The sequence below is a fragment of the Oncorhynchus nerka genome, linkage group LG15, assembly GCF_034236695.1.
Source record: "Oncorhynchus nerka isolate Pitt River linkage group LG15, Oner_Uvic_2.0, whole genome shotgun sequence".
NCBI classification, from domain to species: Eukaryota; Metazoa; Chordata; class Actinopteri; order Salmoniformes; family Salmonidae; genus Oncorhynchus; species Oncorhynchus nerka.
Genome location: NC_088410.1, coordinates 18,528,891 through 18,544,585, shown reverse-complemented (window position 1 = coordinate 18,544,585; position 15,695 = coordinate 18,528,891). Strand labels below are relative to the sequence as shown.

At 47.3% G+C, this 15,695-nt stretch overlaps 1 protein-coding gene across 1 annotated transcript in view; it reads left to right on the top strand.

Moving 5' to 3' along the window:
* Nucleotides 1-15,695, top strand: part of aspscr1 (ASPSCR1 tether for SLC2A4, UBX domain containing) — a 41,549-nt gene extending 25,854 nt beyond the window's left edge. The window contains 2 exon segments of the mRNA XM_065000672.1: nucleotides 2,125-2,312; nucleotides 15,458-15,695. Of these exon segments, the coding sequence (XP_064856744.1) occupies nucleotides 2,125-2,312; nucleotides 15,458-15,468 (199 nt within the window). The 3' untranslated portion in view covers nucleotides 15,469-15,695.

The following is a 15,695-nucleotide window of genomic DNA, read 5'->3' as shown; positions in this document are numbered from 1 at the left end:
AGAGAGATATTGATATAGTGGAGGGAAAGAGAGAGAGAGATATTGATATAGTGGAGGGAGCGAGAGAGAGAGATATTGATATAGTGGAGGGAGAGAGAGAGAGAGAGATATTGATATAGTGGAGGGAGAGAGAGAGATATTGATATAGTGGAGGGAGAGAGAGAGAGATATTGATATAGTGGAGGGAAAGAGAGAGATATTGATATTGAGGGATAGTGGAGGGAATAGAGAGAGAGAGATATTGATATAGTGGAGGGAGAGAGAGAGGGAGAGATATTGATATAGTGGAGGGAGAGAGAGATATTGATATAGTGGAGGGAGAGAGAGATATTGATATAGTGGAGGGAGGGAGAGAGAGACAGATATTGATATAGTGGAGGGAGAGAGAGAGACAGATATTGATATAGTGGAGGGAGAGAGAGAGACAGATATTGATATAGTGGAGGGAGAGAGAGAGACAGATATTGATATAGTGGAGGGAAAGAGAGAGAGAGATATTGAGTGGAGGGAGGAGAGAGAGAGAGATATTGATATAGTGGAGGGAGAGAGAGAGAGAGATATTGATATAGTGGAGGGAGAGAGAGAGATATTGATATAGTGGAGGGAAAGAGAGATATTGATATAGTGGAGGGAGAGAGATATTGATGTTTAAGTTATTGATAATGTGGCACCCGGATCAAAGGTGAAATGTTGTTCTGTCAGGAGAGGATGTGTTTGTTCCATCTCCTGGACAGGAAGTCGTGCGATAGTGATGTCATGACCTTTCCTAACCTCTGAGGTCACTATAGTCCTGGCCACATGAAAGAGCCTGAACCCCCTGGGACACACACACACACACACTCCGCTTCCCAAACACGTCCTCTGCCCATCTGGAGAGTCCAGAAATGTCTTTCCCTGAGTTGGGGGTCTAGAGAGAGGGGGTCTAGAGGGGGGGGTCTAGAGAGAGAGAGAGGGGGTGTCTAGAGAGAGAGGGGGTGGTCTAGAGAGAGGGGGGTCTAGAGAGAGAGAGGGGGAGGGGAGAGAGAGAGAGAGAGAGAGAGAGAGAGAGAGAGAGAGAGGGGGTCTAGAGAGAGAGAGAGAGGGGGGGAGGTCTAGAGAGAGAGAGAGAGGGGGGGGAGGTCTAGAGAGAGAGAGAGAGAGGGGGTCTAGAGAGAGAGAGAGAGAGAGGGGGGAGGTCTAGAGAGAGAGAGAGAGGGGGTCTAGAGAGAGAGAGAGAGAGAGGGGGTCTAGAGAGAGAGAGAGAGAGAGAGAGAGAGGGGGTCTAGAGAGAGAGAGAGAGAGAGAGAGAGAGAGAGAGAGGGGCTAGAGAGAGAGAGAGAGGGGGGTCTAGAGAGAGAGAGAGAGAGAGAGAGAGAGAGAGAGGGGGGGATCTAGAGAGAGAGGGGGGGAGAGAGAGAGAGATGGTTTTGAGAATTTAAAGTACAGGAAGTGTGTGTGTGTTCAGAATACACATCTGATGAAATCCTGTGGACTGAATGCGCTTTCCTCTCCTCCATCCCTTTCTCTCTCCCTTCATTCCTCACCCTCTCTCTCCCTTCATTCCTCACCCTCTCTCTCCCTTCATTCCTCACCCTCTCTCTCCCTTCATTCCTCACCCTCTCTCTCCCTTCATTCCTCACCCTCTCTCTCTCCCTTCATTCCTCACCCTCTCTCTCTCTCCCTTCATTCCTCACCCTCTCTCTCTCTCCCTTCATTCCTCACCCTCTCTCTCCCTTCATTCCTCACCCTCTCTCTCTCTCCCTTCATTCCTCACCCTCTCTCTCTCTCCTTCATTCCTCACCCTCTCTCTCTCTTCATTCCTCACCCTCTCTCCTCACCCTCTCTCTCCCCCTCTCTCCTCACCCTCTCTCTCCTCACCCTCTCTCTCCCCCCCTCTCCTCACCCTCTCTCCTCACCCTCTCTCTCCCCCTCTCTCCTCACCCTCTCTCTCCCCCTCTCTCCTCACCCTCTCTCCCCTCTCTCCTCACCCTCTCTCTCCCCCTCTCTCCTCACCCTCTCTCTCCCCTCTCTCTCCCCCTCTCTCCTCACACCCTCTCTCCTCACACCCTCTCTCCTCACCCTCTCTGTCCTCACACCCTCTCTCCTCACCCTCTCTCCGGACCCTCTCTCTCCCCCCTCTCTCAGCTGTATGCCCAGGTCTTCGCCCCCCTCCTCCTTCTCTTCCATGGTAACAGAGGAGCCCCTTCCAGACCCCCCCACGGGGACCAGGGAGATTGAGGAGGAGGAGGAAGAGGAGCCGAACACACACAGCCAGGCCACCAAACCAGTCAGGACGGACACCGGCAAGGTCCCCAAGTGGCTCAAACTGCCAGGTACACTACCAATCAGACCTGTTGAAGGGGAGGTCACTCTAAAATGACCTATTACCTAACTGATAAAGAGTTAAAGGGGAGGTCACTCTAAAATGACCTATTACCTAACTGATAAAGGGGTAGGTCACTCTAAAATGACCTATTACCTAACGGATAAAGGGTTAAAGGGGAGGTCACTCTAAAAATACCTATTACCTAACTGATAAAGGGTTAAAGGGGAGGTCACTAAAAGGTCACTAAAAATACCTATTACCTAACTGATAAAGGGTTAAAGGGGAGGTCACTAAAAATACCTATTACCTAACTGATAAAGGGTTAAAGGGGAGGTCACTAAAAATACCTATTACCTAACTGATAAAGGGTTAAAGGGGGAGGTCACTAAAAATACCTATTACCTAACTGATAAAGGGTTAAAGGGGAGGTCACTAAAAATGACCTAACCACCTTTTAATCAGGGCAAAGGGGTCTGGTAACATGTCTAAAACAATGCACCTATTACCTCCGCAAAAGGCTATTAAAGGTAACATACAGAGACAATTGGAATCTCAATTCAATGGCTCAGTTAAAGAGGCATGTGAAGGGTCTACAGTCAATCAGGACTACAAGAAGAAACCCAGCCCAGTCACGGACCAGGATGTCCTCCCAGGCAGACTAAATAACTGGTTCAATACATTGACTGGAAAACATGCGGTCTCTCCTTCACTGCAGCCGAGGTGAGTAAGACATTTAAACGTCTGCAGGCCCAGACGGCTGTGTCCTAACAGCGCCTCAGAGCACTTAACCCCAATCCTCTGCTGGATGCTCTCAAGGTTCCTGTTCCCAAGAAAGCTAAGGTATGGCTGACTACCGCCCGTGCACACACATTAACCAATCACACACTGCTACACACACATTAACCAATTACACACTGCCTAACAAACACATTAACCAATCACACAGCTACACCATTAACCTCCAAGCTCGTCATCACACCCTGCTACACACACATTAACCAATCACACACTGCTACCGCACATTAACAATCACACACTAACCAATTACACACTGCTACAAACACATTAACCAATCACACACTGCTACAAACACATTAACCAATCACACACTGCTACACACACATTAACCAATTACACACTGCTACAAACACATTAACCAATCACACACTGCTACAAACACATTAACCAATCACACACTGCTACACACATCGATGGAACCAGTAGTGGACAGGGTAGCAACCAATCACACACTGCTACACATCACAGACAACCAATCACACACTGCTGAAGAAGGCGCAGCACGCCTCTTCAACCTCACAGGCTGAATTAACCAATCACACACTGCTACACCACATGCCAATCGAGACAACACACATTAACCAATCACACACTGCTACAACCGTACACATTAACCAATCACACACTGGGCAAACTACAAACACATTAACCAATCACACACTGCTAAACATCAAGGACATTAACCAATCACACACTGCTACAAACACATTAACCAATAACCAATCACACACTGCTACAAACACATTAACCAATGTTACACACTGCTACACACACATTAACCAATCACACACTGCTACACATATATCACAGCCACTTAACCAATCACACACTGCTACAAACACATTAACCAATCACACACATTGCTACAAACACATTAACCAATCACACACTGCTACCCACACATTAACCAATCACACACTGTACACGATACCATCACTGCTACAAACACATTAACCAATCACACACTGCTACCTTACACTGCTACAAACACATTAACCAATCACACACTGCTACATCACACATTAACCAATCACACACTGCTACACACAACATTAACCAATCACACACTGCTACACACACATTAACCAATCACACACTGCTACAAACACATTAACCAATCACACACTGCTACACACATTAACCAATCACACACTGCTACACACACATTAACCAATCACACACTGCTACAAACACATTAACCAATCACACACTGCTACAAACACATTAACCAATCACACACTGCTACACACACATTAACCAATCACACACTGCTACACACACATTAACCAATCACACACTGCTACACACATTAACAATTAACCTAATTAACCAATTACACACTGCTACACACACATTAACCAATCACACACTGCTTAACCAATCACACACTGCTACACACACATTAACCAATCACACACTGCTACAAACACATTAACCAATCACACACTGCTACAAACACATTAACCAATCACACACTGCTACAAACACATTAACCAATCACACACTGCTACACACATTAACCAATCACACACTGCTACAAACACATTAACCAATCACACACTGCTACACACACATTAACCAATCACACACTGCTACCCACACATTAACCAATCACACACTGCTACCCACACATTAACCAATCACACACTGCTACCCACTGCTACACACACATTAACCAATCACACACTGCTACACACTACAAGTGTGAAATAGGACAATTATAAGCACCTACCAAATTATTATAATTGTTTTAAAGGGAGAGTTCATCCTAAAATGAATGGATTGGCAATTCCTAGTCCATCTGTTCAGTCTCCTATTTGATGAGACTGTAGTTTCCCTCTTTAGCATGCTGACCCTGTTTACACTGACATAGAGAGGGCTGCTGACCCTGTTTACACTGACATAGAGAGGGCTGCTGACCCTGTTTACACTGACATAGAGAGGGCTGCTGGCCCTGTTTACACTGACATAGAGAGGGCTGCTGGCCCTGTTTACACTGACATAGAGAGGGCTGCTGGCCCTGTTTACACTGACATAGAGAGGGCTGCTGGCCCTGTTTACACTGACATAGAGAGGGCTGCTGGCCCTGTTTACACTGACATAGAGAGGGCTGCTGGCCCTGTTTACACTGACATAGAGAGGCCACGCTGCTGACCCTGTTTACACTGACATAGAGAGGCCACGCTGCTGACCCTGTTTACACTGACATAGAGAGGCCACCACGCTGCTGACCCTGTTTACACTGACATAGAGAGGGCTGCTGACCCTGTTTACACTGACATAGAGAGGCCACGCTGCTGACCCTGTTTACACTGACATAGAGAGGGCTGCTGACCCTGTTTACACTGACATAGAGAGGGCTGCTGACCCTGTTTACACTGACATAGAGAGGGCTGCTGACCCTGTTTACACTGACATAGAGAGGCCACCCTGTTTACACGCTGCTGACCCTGTTTACACTGACATAGAGAGGGCTGCTGACCCTGTTTACACTGACATAGAGAGGGCTGCTGACCCTGTTTACACTGACATAGAGAGGGCTGCTGACCCTGTTTACACTGACATAGAGAGGGCTGCTGGCCCTGTTTACACTGACATAGAGAGGCCACGCTGCTGACCCTGTTTACACTGACATAGAGAGGCCACGCTGCTGACCCTGTTTACACTGACATAGAGAGGCCACGCTGCTGACCCTGTTTACACTGACATAGAGAGGGCTGCTGACCCTGTTTACACTGACATAGAGAGGGCTGCTGACCCTGTTTACACTGACATAGAGAGGGCTGCTGACCCTGTTTACACTGACATAGAGAGGGCTGCTGACCCTGTTTACACTGACATAGAGAGGCCACGCTGCTGACCCTGTTTACACTGACATAGAGAGGGCTGCTGACCCTGTTTACACTGACATAGAGAGGCCACGCTGCTGACCCTGTTTACACTGACATAGAGAGGGCTGCTGACCCTGTTTACACTGACATAGAGAGGCCACGCTGCTGACCCTGTTTACACTGACATAGAGAGGGCTGCTGACCCTGTTTACACTGACATAGAGAGGGCTGCTGACCCTGTTTACACTGACATAGAGAGGCCACGCTGCTGACCCTGTTTACACTGACATAGAGAGGGCTGCTGACCCTGTTTACACTGACATAGAGAGGCCTGCTGGCCCTGTTTACACTGACATAGAGAGGGCTGCTGGCCCTGTTTACACTGACATAGAGAGGGCTGCTGACCCTGTTTACACTGACATAGAGAGGGCTGCTGACCCTGTTTACACTGACATAGAGAGGGCACGCTGCTGACCCTGTTTACACTGACATAGAGAGGGCTGCTGACCCTGTTTACACTGACATAGAGAGGGCTGCTGACCCTGTTTACTGACATGAGAGGGCCCTGTTTACACTGACATAGAGAGGGCTGCTGGCCCTGTTTACACTGACATAGAGAGGGCTGCTGACCCTGTTTACACTGACATAGAGAGGGCTGCTGACCCTGTTTACACTGACATAGAGAGGGCTGCTGACCCTGTTTACACTGACATAGAGAGGGCTGCTGACCCTGTTTACACTGACATAGAGAGGGCTGCTGACCCTGTTTACACTGACATAGAGAGGGCTGCTGACCCTGTTTACACTGACATAGAGAGGGCTGCTGACCCTGTTTACACTGACATAGAGAGGGCTGCTGACCCTGTTTACACTGACATAGAGAGGGCTGCTGACCCTGTTTACACTGACATAGAGAGGGCTGCTGACCCTGTTTACACTGACATAGAGAGGGCTGCTGACCCTGTTTACACTGACATAGAGAGGCCACGCTGCTGACCCTGTTTACACTGACATAGAGAGGCCACGCTGCTGACCCTGTTTACACTGACATAGAGAGGGCTGCTGGCCCTGTTTACACTGACATAGAGAGGGCTGCTGACCCTGTTTACACTGACATAGAGAGGGCTGCTGACCCTGTTTACACTGACATAGAGAGGGCTGCTGACCCTGTTTACACTGACATAGAGAGGGCTGCTGACCCTGTTTACACTGACATAGAGAGGGCTGCTGACCCTGTTTACACTGACATAGAGAGGGCTGCTGACCCTGTTTACACTGACATAGAGAGGCCACGCTGCTGACCCTGTTTACACTGACATAGAGAGGGCTGCTGACCCTGTTTACACTGACATAGAGAGGGCTGCTGGCCCTGTTTACACTGACATAGAGAGGGCTGCTGACCCTGTTTACACTGACATAGAGAGGGCTGCTGACCCTGTTTACACTGACATAGAGAGGGCTGCTGGACCCTGTTTACACTGACATAGAGAGGCTGCTGACCCTGTTTACACTGACATAGAGAGGGCTGCTGGGCCTGCTGACCCTGTTTACACTGACATAGAGAGGCCATATGGACTGATGTTTACACATAGAGAGGCTGCTGACCCTGTTTACACTGACATAGAGACTGCTGGACCCTGTTTACACTGACTAGAGAGGGCTGAGATGCCCTGGACCCTGTTTACACTGACATAGAGAGGGCTGCTGACCTAGTGAGATACACCCTGACATAGAGAGGGCTGACCACCCTGTTTACACTGACATAGAGATGCCCTGGACCCTTTTACACAACATAGAGAGGGCCACACTGACATAGAGAGGGCTGCTGACCCTGTTTACACTGACATAGTGAGATGCCCTGGACCCTGTTCATTCATACAACAACTGACCCCTACCTACACTAATGAGATGCCCTGGACTCCCTTCATTCATGACAACAACTGGCCCTGACCACACTACCTCCTCTAGAGAGATGCTGACTCCCCCTTCATTCATACAACAACTAGACCAGGGCTCTACCTGAGATGCCCTGTTTACACTGACATAGAGAGGGCTGCTGACCCTGTTTACACATAGAGAGGCTGAGTGAGATGGACTCCTTCATTCATACAACAACTAGACCACACTACCTCCTCTAGTGAGATGACCTGGACTCCCCTTCATTCATACAACAACTAGACCACACTACCTCTGGACCCTCTAATGAGATGCCCTGGACTCCCTTCATTCAACAACTAGACCACACTGACCCTGTTTACACTGACATAGACTGCCCCTGTTTCATACAACAACTAGACCACACTACCTCCTCTAGTGAGATGCCCTGACTCCCTTCATTCACTGACAACAACTAGACCCTGTTTACACTACCTCCTCTAGTGAGATGCCCTGGACTCCTTCATTCATACAACAACTAGACCACACTACCTCCTCTAGTGAGATGGACTCCCTTCATTCATACAACAACTAGACCACACTACCTCCTCTAGTGAGATGCCACCTGACTCCTTCATTCATACAACAACTAGACCACACTACCTCCTCTAGAGAGATGCCCTGGACTCCTTCATTCATACAACAACTAGACCACACTACCTCCTCTAGTGAGATGGACTCCCTTCATTCATACAACAACTAGACCACACTACCTCCCTCTAGTGAGATGCCCTGGACTCCCTTCATTCACACTGACAACAGACTAGACCCTCCTCTAGAGATGCCTGGACCCTCTTCATTCAGTGACAACTAGACCACCCTGTTTACTCCTTCATGAGATGGACCATACAACAACTAGACCACACTACCTCCTCTAGAGGGCTGCTGGACTGTTTCACTGACAACTGACTACACTGTGAGATGCTGACTCCTTCATTCATACAACAACTAGACCACACTACCTCCTCTAGTGAGATGGACTCCCCTTCATTCATACAACAACTAGACCACACTACCTCCTCTAGTGAGATAGATGGGCTGCTGACTCCCTTCATTCATACAACAACTAGACCACACTACCTCCTCTAGTGAGATGCCCTGACTCCCTTCATTCATACAACAACTAGACCACACTAGAGATGGACTCCCTTCATTCACAACAACTAGACCACACTACCTCCTCTAGTGAGATGGACTCCCTTCATTCATACAACAACTAGACCACACTACCTCCTCTAGAGATGCCCTGGACTCCCTTCATTCATACAACAACTAGACCACACTACCTCCTCTAGTGAGATGCCCTGGACTCCCTTCATTCATACAACAACTAGACCACACTACCTCCTCTAGTGAGATGCCCTGGACTCCCTTCATTCATACAACAACTAGACCACACTACCTCCTCTAGTGAGATGCCCTGGACTCCCTTCATTCATACAACAACTAGACCACACTACCTCCTCTAGTGAGATGCCCTGGACTCCCTTCATTCATACAACAACTAGACCACACTACCTCCTCTAGTGAGATGCCCTGGACTCCCTTCATTCATACAACAACTAGACCACACTACCTCCTCTAGTGAGATGGACTCCCTTCATTCATACAACAACTAGACCACACTACCTCCTCTAATGAGATGCCCTGGACTCCCTTCATTCACTCTGCACAGAGGACGCTGACCAATCACAAGTGGGCTCTCTCAATCTCTGCATGGCATACACATGCTGGCCAATCACAAGGGTCCCCTGCTTAAAGCGCCCAGTTAGATGCTGGTGAGGAGAGGGAGGGCTTTACCAAAGACAGTACAGTAGGAGAAACTCTAGGCTTTACCAAAGACAGTACAGTAGGAGAAACTCTGGGGCTTTACCAAAGACATTACAGTAGGAGAAACTCTGGGGCTTTACCAAAGACAGAACAGTAGGAGAAACTCTGGGGCTTTACCAAAGACAGTACAGTAGGAGAAACTCTGGGGCTTTACCAAAGACAGAACAGTAGGAGAAACTCTGGGGCATTACCAAAGACAGTACAGTAGGAGAAACTCTGGGGCTTTACCAAAGACAGAACAGTAGGAGAAACTCTGGGGCTTTACCAAAGACAGTGCAGTAGGAGAAACTCTGGGGCTTTACCAAAGACAGTACAGTAGGAGAAACTCTAGGGCTTTACCAAAGACAGAACAGTAGGAGAAACTCTAGGGCTTTACCAAAGACAGTACAGTAGGAGAAACTCTGGGGCTTTACCAAAGACAGAACAGTAGGAGAAACTCTAGGGCTTTACCAAAGACAGTACAGTAGGAGAAACTCTAGGGCTTTACCAAAGACAGTGTGGGAAACATGGTTTACTGACAGAACAGTAGGAGAAACGCTGGGCTTTACAAAGACAGTACATGTGGCAGTATTTCAGCATGTCTTCAGTGGGGTGGCAGTATTTCAGCATGTCTTCAGTGGGGTGGCAGTATATCAGCACGTCTTCAGTGATGTGGCAGTATTTCAGCACGTCTTCAGTGATGTGGCAGTATTTCAGCACGTCTTCAGTGATGTGGCAGTATTTCAGCACGTCTTCAGTGATGTGGCAGTATTTCAGCACGTCTTCAGTGATGTGGCAGTATTTCAGCACGTCTTCAGTGGGGTGGCAGTATTTCAGCACGTCTTCAGTGATGTGGCAGTATTTCAGCACGTCTTCAGTATTTCAGCACGTCTTCAGTGGTGTGGCAGTATTTCAGCACGTCTTCAGTGATGTGGCAGTATTTCAGCACGTCTTCAGTGATGTGGCAGTATTTCTGCACGTCTTCAGTGATGTGGCAGTATTTCAGCACATCTTCAGTGATGTGGCAGTATTTCAGCACGTCTTCAGTGGTGTGGCAGTATTTCAGCACGTCTTCAGTGGTGTGGCAGTATTTCAGCACGTCTTCAGTGGGGTGGCAGTATTTCAGCACGTCTTCAGTGATGTGGCAGTATTTCAGCACGTCTTCAGCGGGGTGGGAGTATTTTGGCGAGGCTTCAGCGGGGTGGCAGTATTTCAGCACGTCTTCAGTGGTTTGGCAGTATTTCAGCACGTCTTCAGCGGGGTGGCAGTATTTTGGCGAGGCTTCAGCGGGGTGGCAGTATTTCAGCACGTCTTCAGTGGTATGGCAGTATTTCAGCACGTCTTCAACGGGGTGGCAGTATTTCGGCTACAGGCAAACCAATGTCAACCAAATGCATGTCTTGTGCAAAAAAGTGCCTCAGAGTTGTAGCGACAACAAGCGGCAACACGACGTGTATTAAATCATTAGAAGAATATCCCCTACTTTACGACGATTGCATGAAAAACAACCATGTCTGGTGGAATTACCAAGTGAAAATCTCAATTCATAATTGCAATATCTGTCCCAAATCAAAAATCACAATTCAACATGTTGGTCCAAATCATGCAGCCCTAAAAGTCACCCACCCTGTTTTCAAACATGAATCCATTTTAACACATTCTTACACACACACACACACACACACTACACTCCGAAGGGCCCTCTTTAAAACCACAGTCAACAGGAAGTGTTGAAAAAGAACCATCAGATGAGTCAAAAGATAAGGATGCTGTTCTGGGGGAACGGTACACACACCCCTTTACACACACATTTATTAGTTCAGGATGGTTTCGCCTCCACCCCCAGGGGACCTCTGCTGACACGCAGCCCCAGTCAGAGTTCTCCGTTCTGGGCCACATGAAACACTGCGGGCCCCTGTTGTCTGGCGCTCCTGAGCCTGGGCTTGCTCTGTTGTGGTGGAGCTGGTGGTCGCGGTGCTCCAGCTGTTTTGGTTGTTTTTCTGTTTTGTTTGTGGGAAGGATGGTCTCACTAGTTGTATTGTTTTCCGGTGACGTGGGAGCTGTGGCTAGTTGTAGTAGTGTTTTCTGGTGGAGTGGGAGCTGTGGCTAGTTGTTGTAGTGTTTTCTGGTGGAGTGGGAGCTGTGGCTAGTTGTTGTAGTGTTTTCTGGTGGAGTGGGAGCTGTGGCTAGTTGTAGTAGTGTTTTCTGGTGGCGTGGGAGCTGTGGCTAGTTGTTGTAGTGTTTTCTGGTGGCGTGGGAGCTGTGGCTAGTTGTTGTAGTGTTTTCTGGTGGAGTGGGAGCTGTGGCTAGTTGTAGTAGTGTTTTCTGGTGGCGTGGGAGCTGTGGCTAGTTGTAGTAGTGTTTTCTGGTGGCGTGGGAGCTGTGGCTAGTTGTAGTAGTGTTTTCTGGTGGCGTGGGAGCTGTGGCTAGTTGTTGTAGTGTTTTCTGGTGGCGTGGGAGCTGTGGCTAGTTGTAGTAGTGTTTTCTGGTGGCGTGGGAGCTGTGGCTAGTTGTAGTGTTTTCTGGTGGAGTGGGAGCTGTGGCTAGTTGTTGTATTGTTTCCGGTGATGTGGGAGCTGTGGCTAGTTGTTGTAGTGTTTCCGGTGACGTGGGAGCTGTGGCTAGTTGGTGTATTGTTTCCGGTGGCGTGGGAGCTGTGACTAGTTGTTGTAGTGTTTTCTGGTGGAGTGGGAGCTGTGGCTAATTGTAGTAGTGTTTTCTGGTGGCGTGGGAGCTGTGGCTAATTGTAGTAGTGTTTTCTGGTGGAGTGGGAGCTGTGGCTAATTGTAGTAGTGTTTTCTGGTGGAGTGGGAGCTGTGGCTAGTTGTTGTAGTGTTTTCTGGTGGAGTGGGAGCTGTGGCTAATTGTAGTAGTGTTTTCTGGTGGAGTGGGAGCTGTGGCTAATTGTAGTAGTGTTTTCTGGTGGAGTGGGAGCTGTGGCTAGTTGTTGTAGTGTTTTCTGGTGGAGTGGGAGCTGTGGCTAGTTGTTGTAGTGTTTTATGGTGGCGTTGGAGCTGTGGCTAGTTGTTGTAGTGTTTTCTGGTGGAGTGGGAGCTGTGGCTAGTTGTAGTAGTGTTTTCTGGTGGTGTGGGAGCTGTGGCTAGTTGTTGTAGTGTTTTCTGGTGGCGAGGGAGCTGTGGCTAGTTGTTGTAGTGTTTTCTGGTGGCGTGGGAGCTGTGGCTAGTTGTAGTAGTGTTTTCTGGTGGAGTGGGAGCTGTGGCTAGTTGTAGTAGTGTTTTCTGGTGGCGTTGGAGCTGTGGCTAGTTGTTGTAGTGTTTTCTGGTGGAGTGGGAGCTGTGGCTAGTTGTAGTAGTGTTTTCTGGTGGAGTGGGAGCTGTGGCTAGTTGTAGTAGTGTTTTCTGGTGGCGTGGGAGCTGTGGCTAGTTGTAGTAGTGTTTTCTGGTGGTGTGGGAGCTGTGGCTAGTTGTAGTAGTGTTTTCTGGTGGTGTGGGAGCTGTGGCTAGTTGTAGTAGTGTTTTCTGGTGGTGTGGGAGCTGTGGCTAGTTGTTGTTGTGTTTTCTGGTGGCGTGGGAGCTGTGGCTAATTGTCGTAGTGTTTTCTGGTGGCGTGGATGGGTCTGGGGAAAGGGACACCCTGTTTAGCTTTCAGTGAGACGTGGCCTGTCTGTCTCCCTGTTTCTCTTTATTTGTGCTTGTCTATGTGACTGTCTAACTGGTTGTCTGCCTGTCTCCCTCTCTGACTGTCTAACTGGTTGTCTGCCTGTATCCCTCTCTGACTGTCTAACTGGTTGTCTGCCTGTCTCCCTCTCTGACTGTCTAACTGGTTGTCTGCCTGTCTCCCTCTCTGACTGTCTAACTGGTTGTCTGCCTGTCTCCCTCTCTGACTGTCTAACTGGTTGTCTGCCTGTCTCCCTCTCTGACTGTTTAACTGGTTGTCTGCCTGTCTCCCTCTCTGACTGTCTAACTGGTTGTCTGCCTGTCTCCCTCTCTGACTGTCTGCCTGTCTCCCTCTGACTGTCTAACTGGTTGTCTGCCTGTCTCCCTCTCTGACTGTCTAACTGGTTGTCTGCCTGTATCCCTCTCTGACTGTCTAACTGGTTGTCTGCCTGTATCCCTCTCTGACTAACTGGTTGTCTGTAGGTCATTATATCAGTTACTCTGATGTATCTCTGTCTAACTGGTTGTCTGTAGGCCATTATATCAGTTACTCTGATGTGTTCTTTATTCAACACCAGATTCCCACTTCAGTCCAGAACTCTTCCAGATGCTTCCAGACCAGGAATTGTGTCTACATGTCTATTCTTCAGATTCATCTGCGTCTTGAGCTAAACCAGGACACGCACACACTCCCAGTCTATCCCTCTCCATCATAGTAGTGGTGTGTGTGTGTGTGTGTGTGTGTGTGTGTGTGTGTGTGTGTGTGTGTGTGTGTGTGTGTGTGTGTGAGAAGTCAAGAGACTAATGTGTGTTTGTGCCAATATAATTCCAATCCTGGTTTGTCTCAAGATGGTGATGAGTCTGAATAGTTAAACAGAATTCCATGTCTGGAAGAGTCTGTTAACACTTTGATATTCAAGCAAGCTTCTTTCTTAACAGTGTATAATGGGTTATAGGCCTAGCAAGCTTCCTTCTTAACAGTGTATAATGGGTTATAGGCCTAGCAAGCTTCCTTCTTAACAGTGTATAATGGGTTATAGGCCTAGCAAGCTTCCTTCTTAACAGTGTATAATGGGTTATAGGCCTAGCAAGCTTCCTTCTTAACAGTGTATAACAGGTTATAATAGGCCTAGCAAGCTTCCTTCTTAACAGTGTATAATGGGTTATAATAGGCCTAGCAAGCTTCCTTCTTAACAGTGTATAATGGGTTATAATAGGCCTAGCAAGCTTCTTTCTTAACAGTGTATAATGGGTTATAGGCCTAGCAAGCTTCCTTCTTAACAGTGTATAACAGGTTATAATAGGCCTAGCAAGCTTCTTAACAGTGTATAACAGGTTATAATAGGCCTAGCAAGCTTCCTTCTTAACAGTGTATAACAGGTTATAATAGGCCTAGCAAGCTTCCTTCTTAACAGTGTATAATGGGTTATAATAGGCCTAGCAAGCTTCTTTCTTAACAGTGTATAATGGGTTATAGGCCTAGCAAGCTTCCTTCTTAACAGTGTATAATGGGTTATAGGCCTAGCAAGCTTCCTTCTTAAGTGTATAATGGGTTATAGGCTTAGCAAGCTTCCTTCTTAACAGGTTATAATAGGCCTAGCAAGCTTCCTTTTTAACAGTGTATAATGGGTTATAGGCTTAGCAAGCTTCCTTTTTAACAGTGTATAACAGGTTATAATAGGCCTAGCAAGCTTCCTTCTTAACAGTGTATAACAGGCTATAATAGGCCTAGCAAGCTTCCTTCTTAACAGTGTATAATGGGTTATAGGCCTAACAAGCTTCTTAACAGTTTATAACGGGTTATAGGCCTAACAAGCTTCTTAACAGTTTATAACAGGTTATAGGCCTAACAAGCTTAATAACAGTTTATAACAGGTTATAGGCCTAACAAGCTTATTAACAGTTTATAACAGGTTATAATAGGCCTAACAAGCTTAATAACAGTTTATAACAGGTTATAGGCCTAACAAGCTTAATAACAGTTTATAACAGGTTATAGGCCTAGTAGTTTTTCTGACTGAAAGTCAACATGTTACAGTGCTGATCAAGGAAAACACATTTCTTTGGACATTTTTCATGGTTGTTAAGACTTGTGTGTCTCAATAAAGTTTTATAAGATCCAACTGTTATTTCCTCTGATATTATGTTTTTATTGTCTCCAGGTAAGAAATGAGGATTGTGATCAGATGACTACGGCTACCATAGAGGGACATACAGAACAGAGCGGACGCCCCAACACACTGTTCCCCCTACCTTTTTATTAACATGAAATTCCAGGCTCAAAGTGGATTGTGATGTATTCAAACCCATTGTGAATCCAGTGTGCACTTCAAATAGTTTTACAAGAGTTCAAAAACATGAAACGATCGAAATAAAGGAATCTAAAATATCTATTGCCAA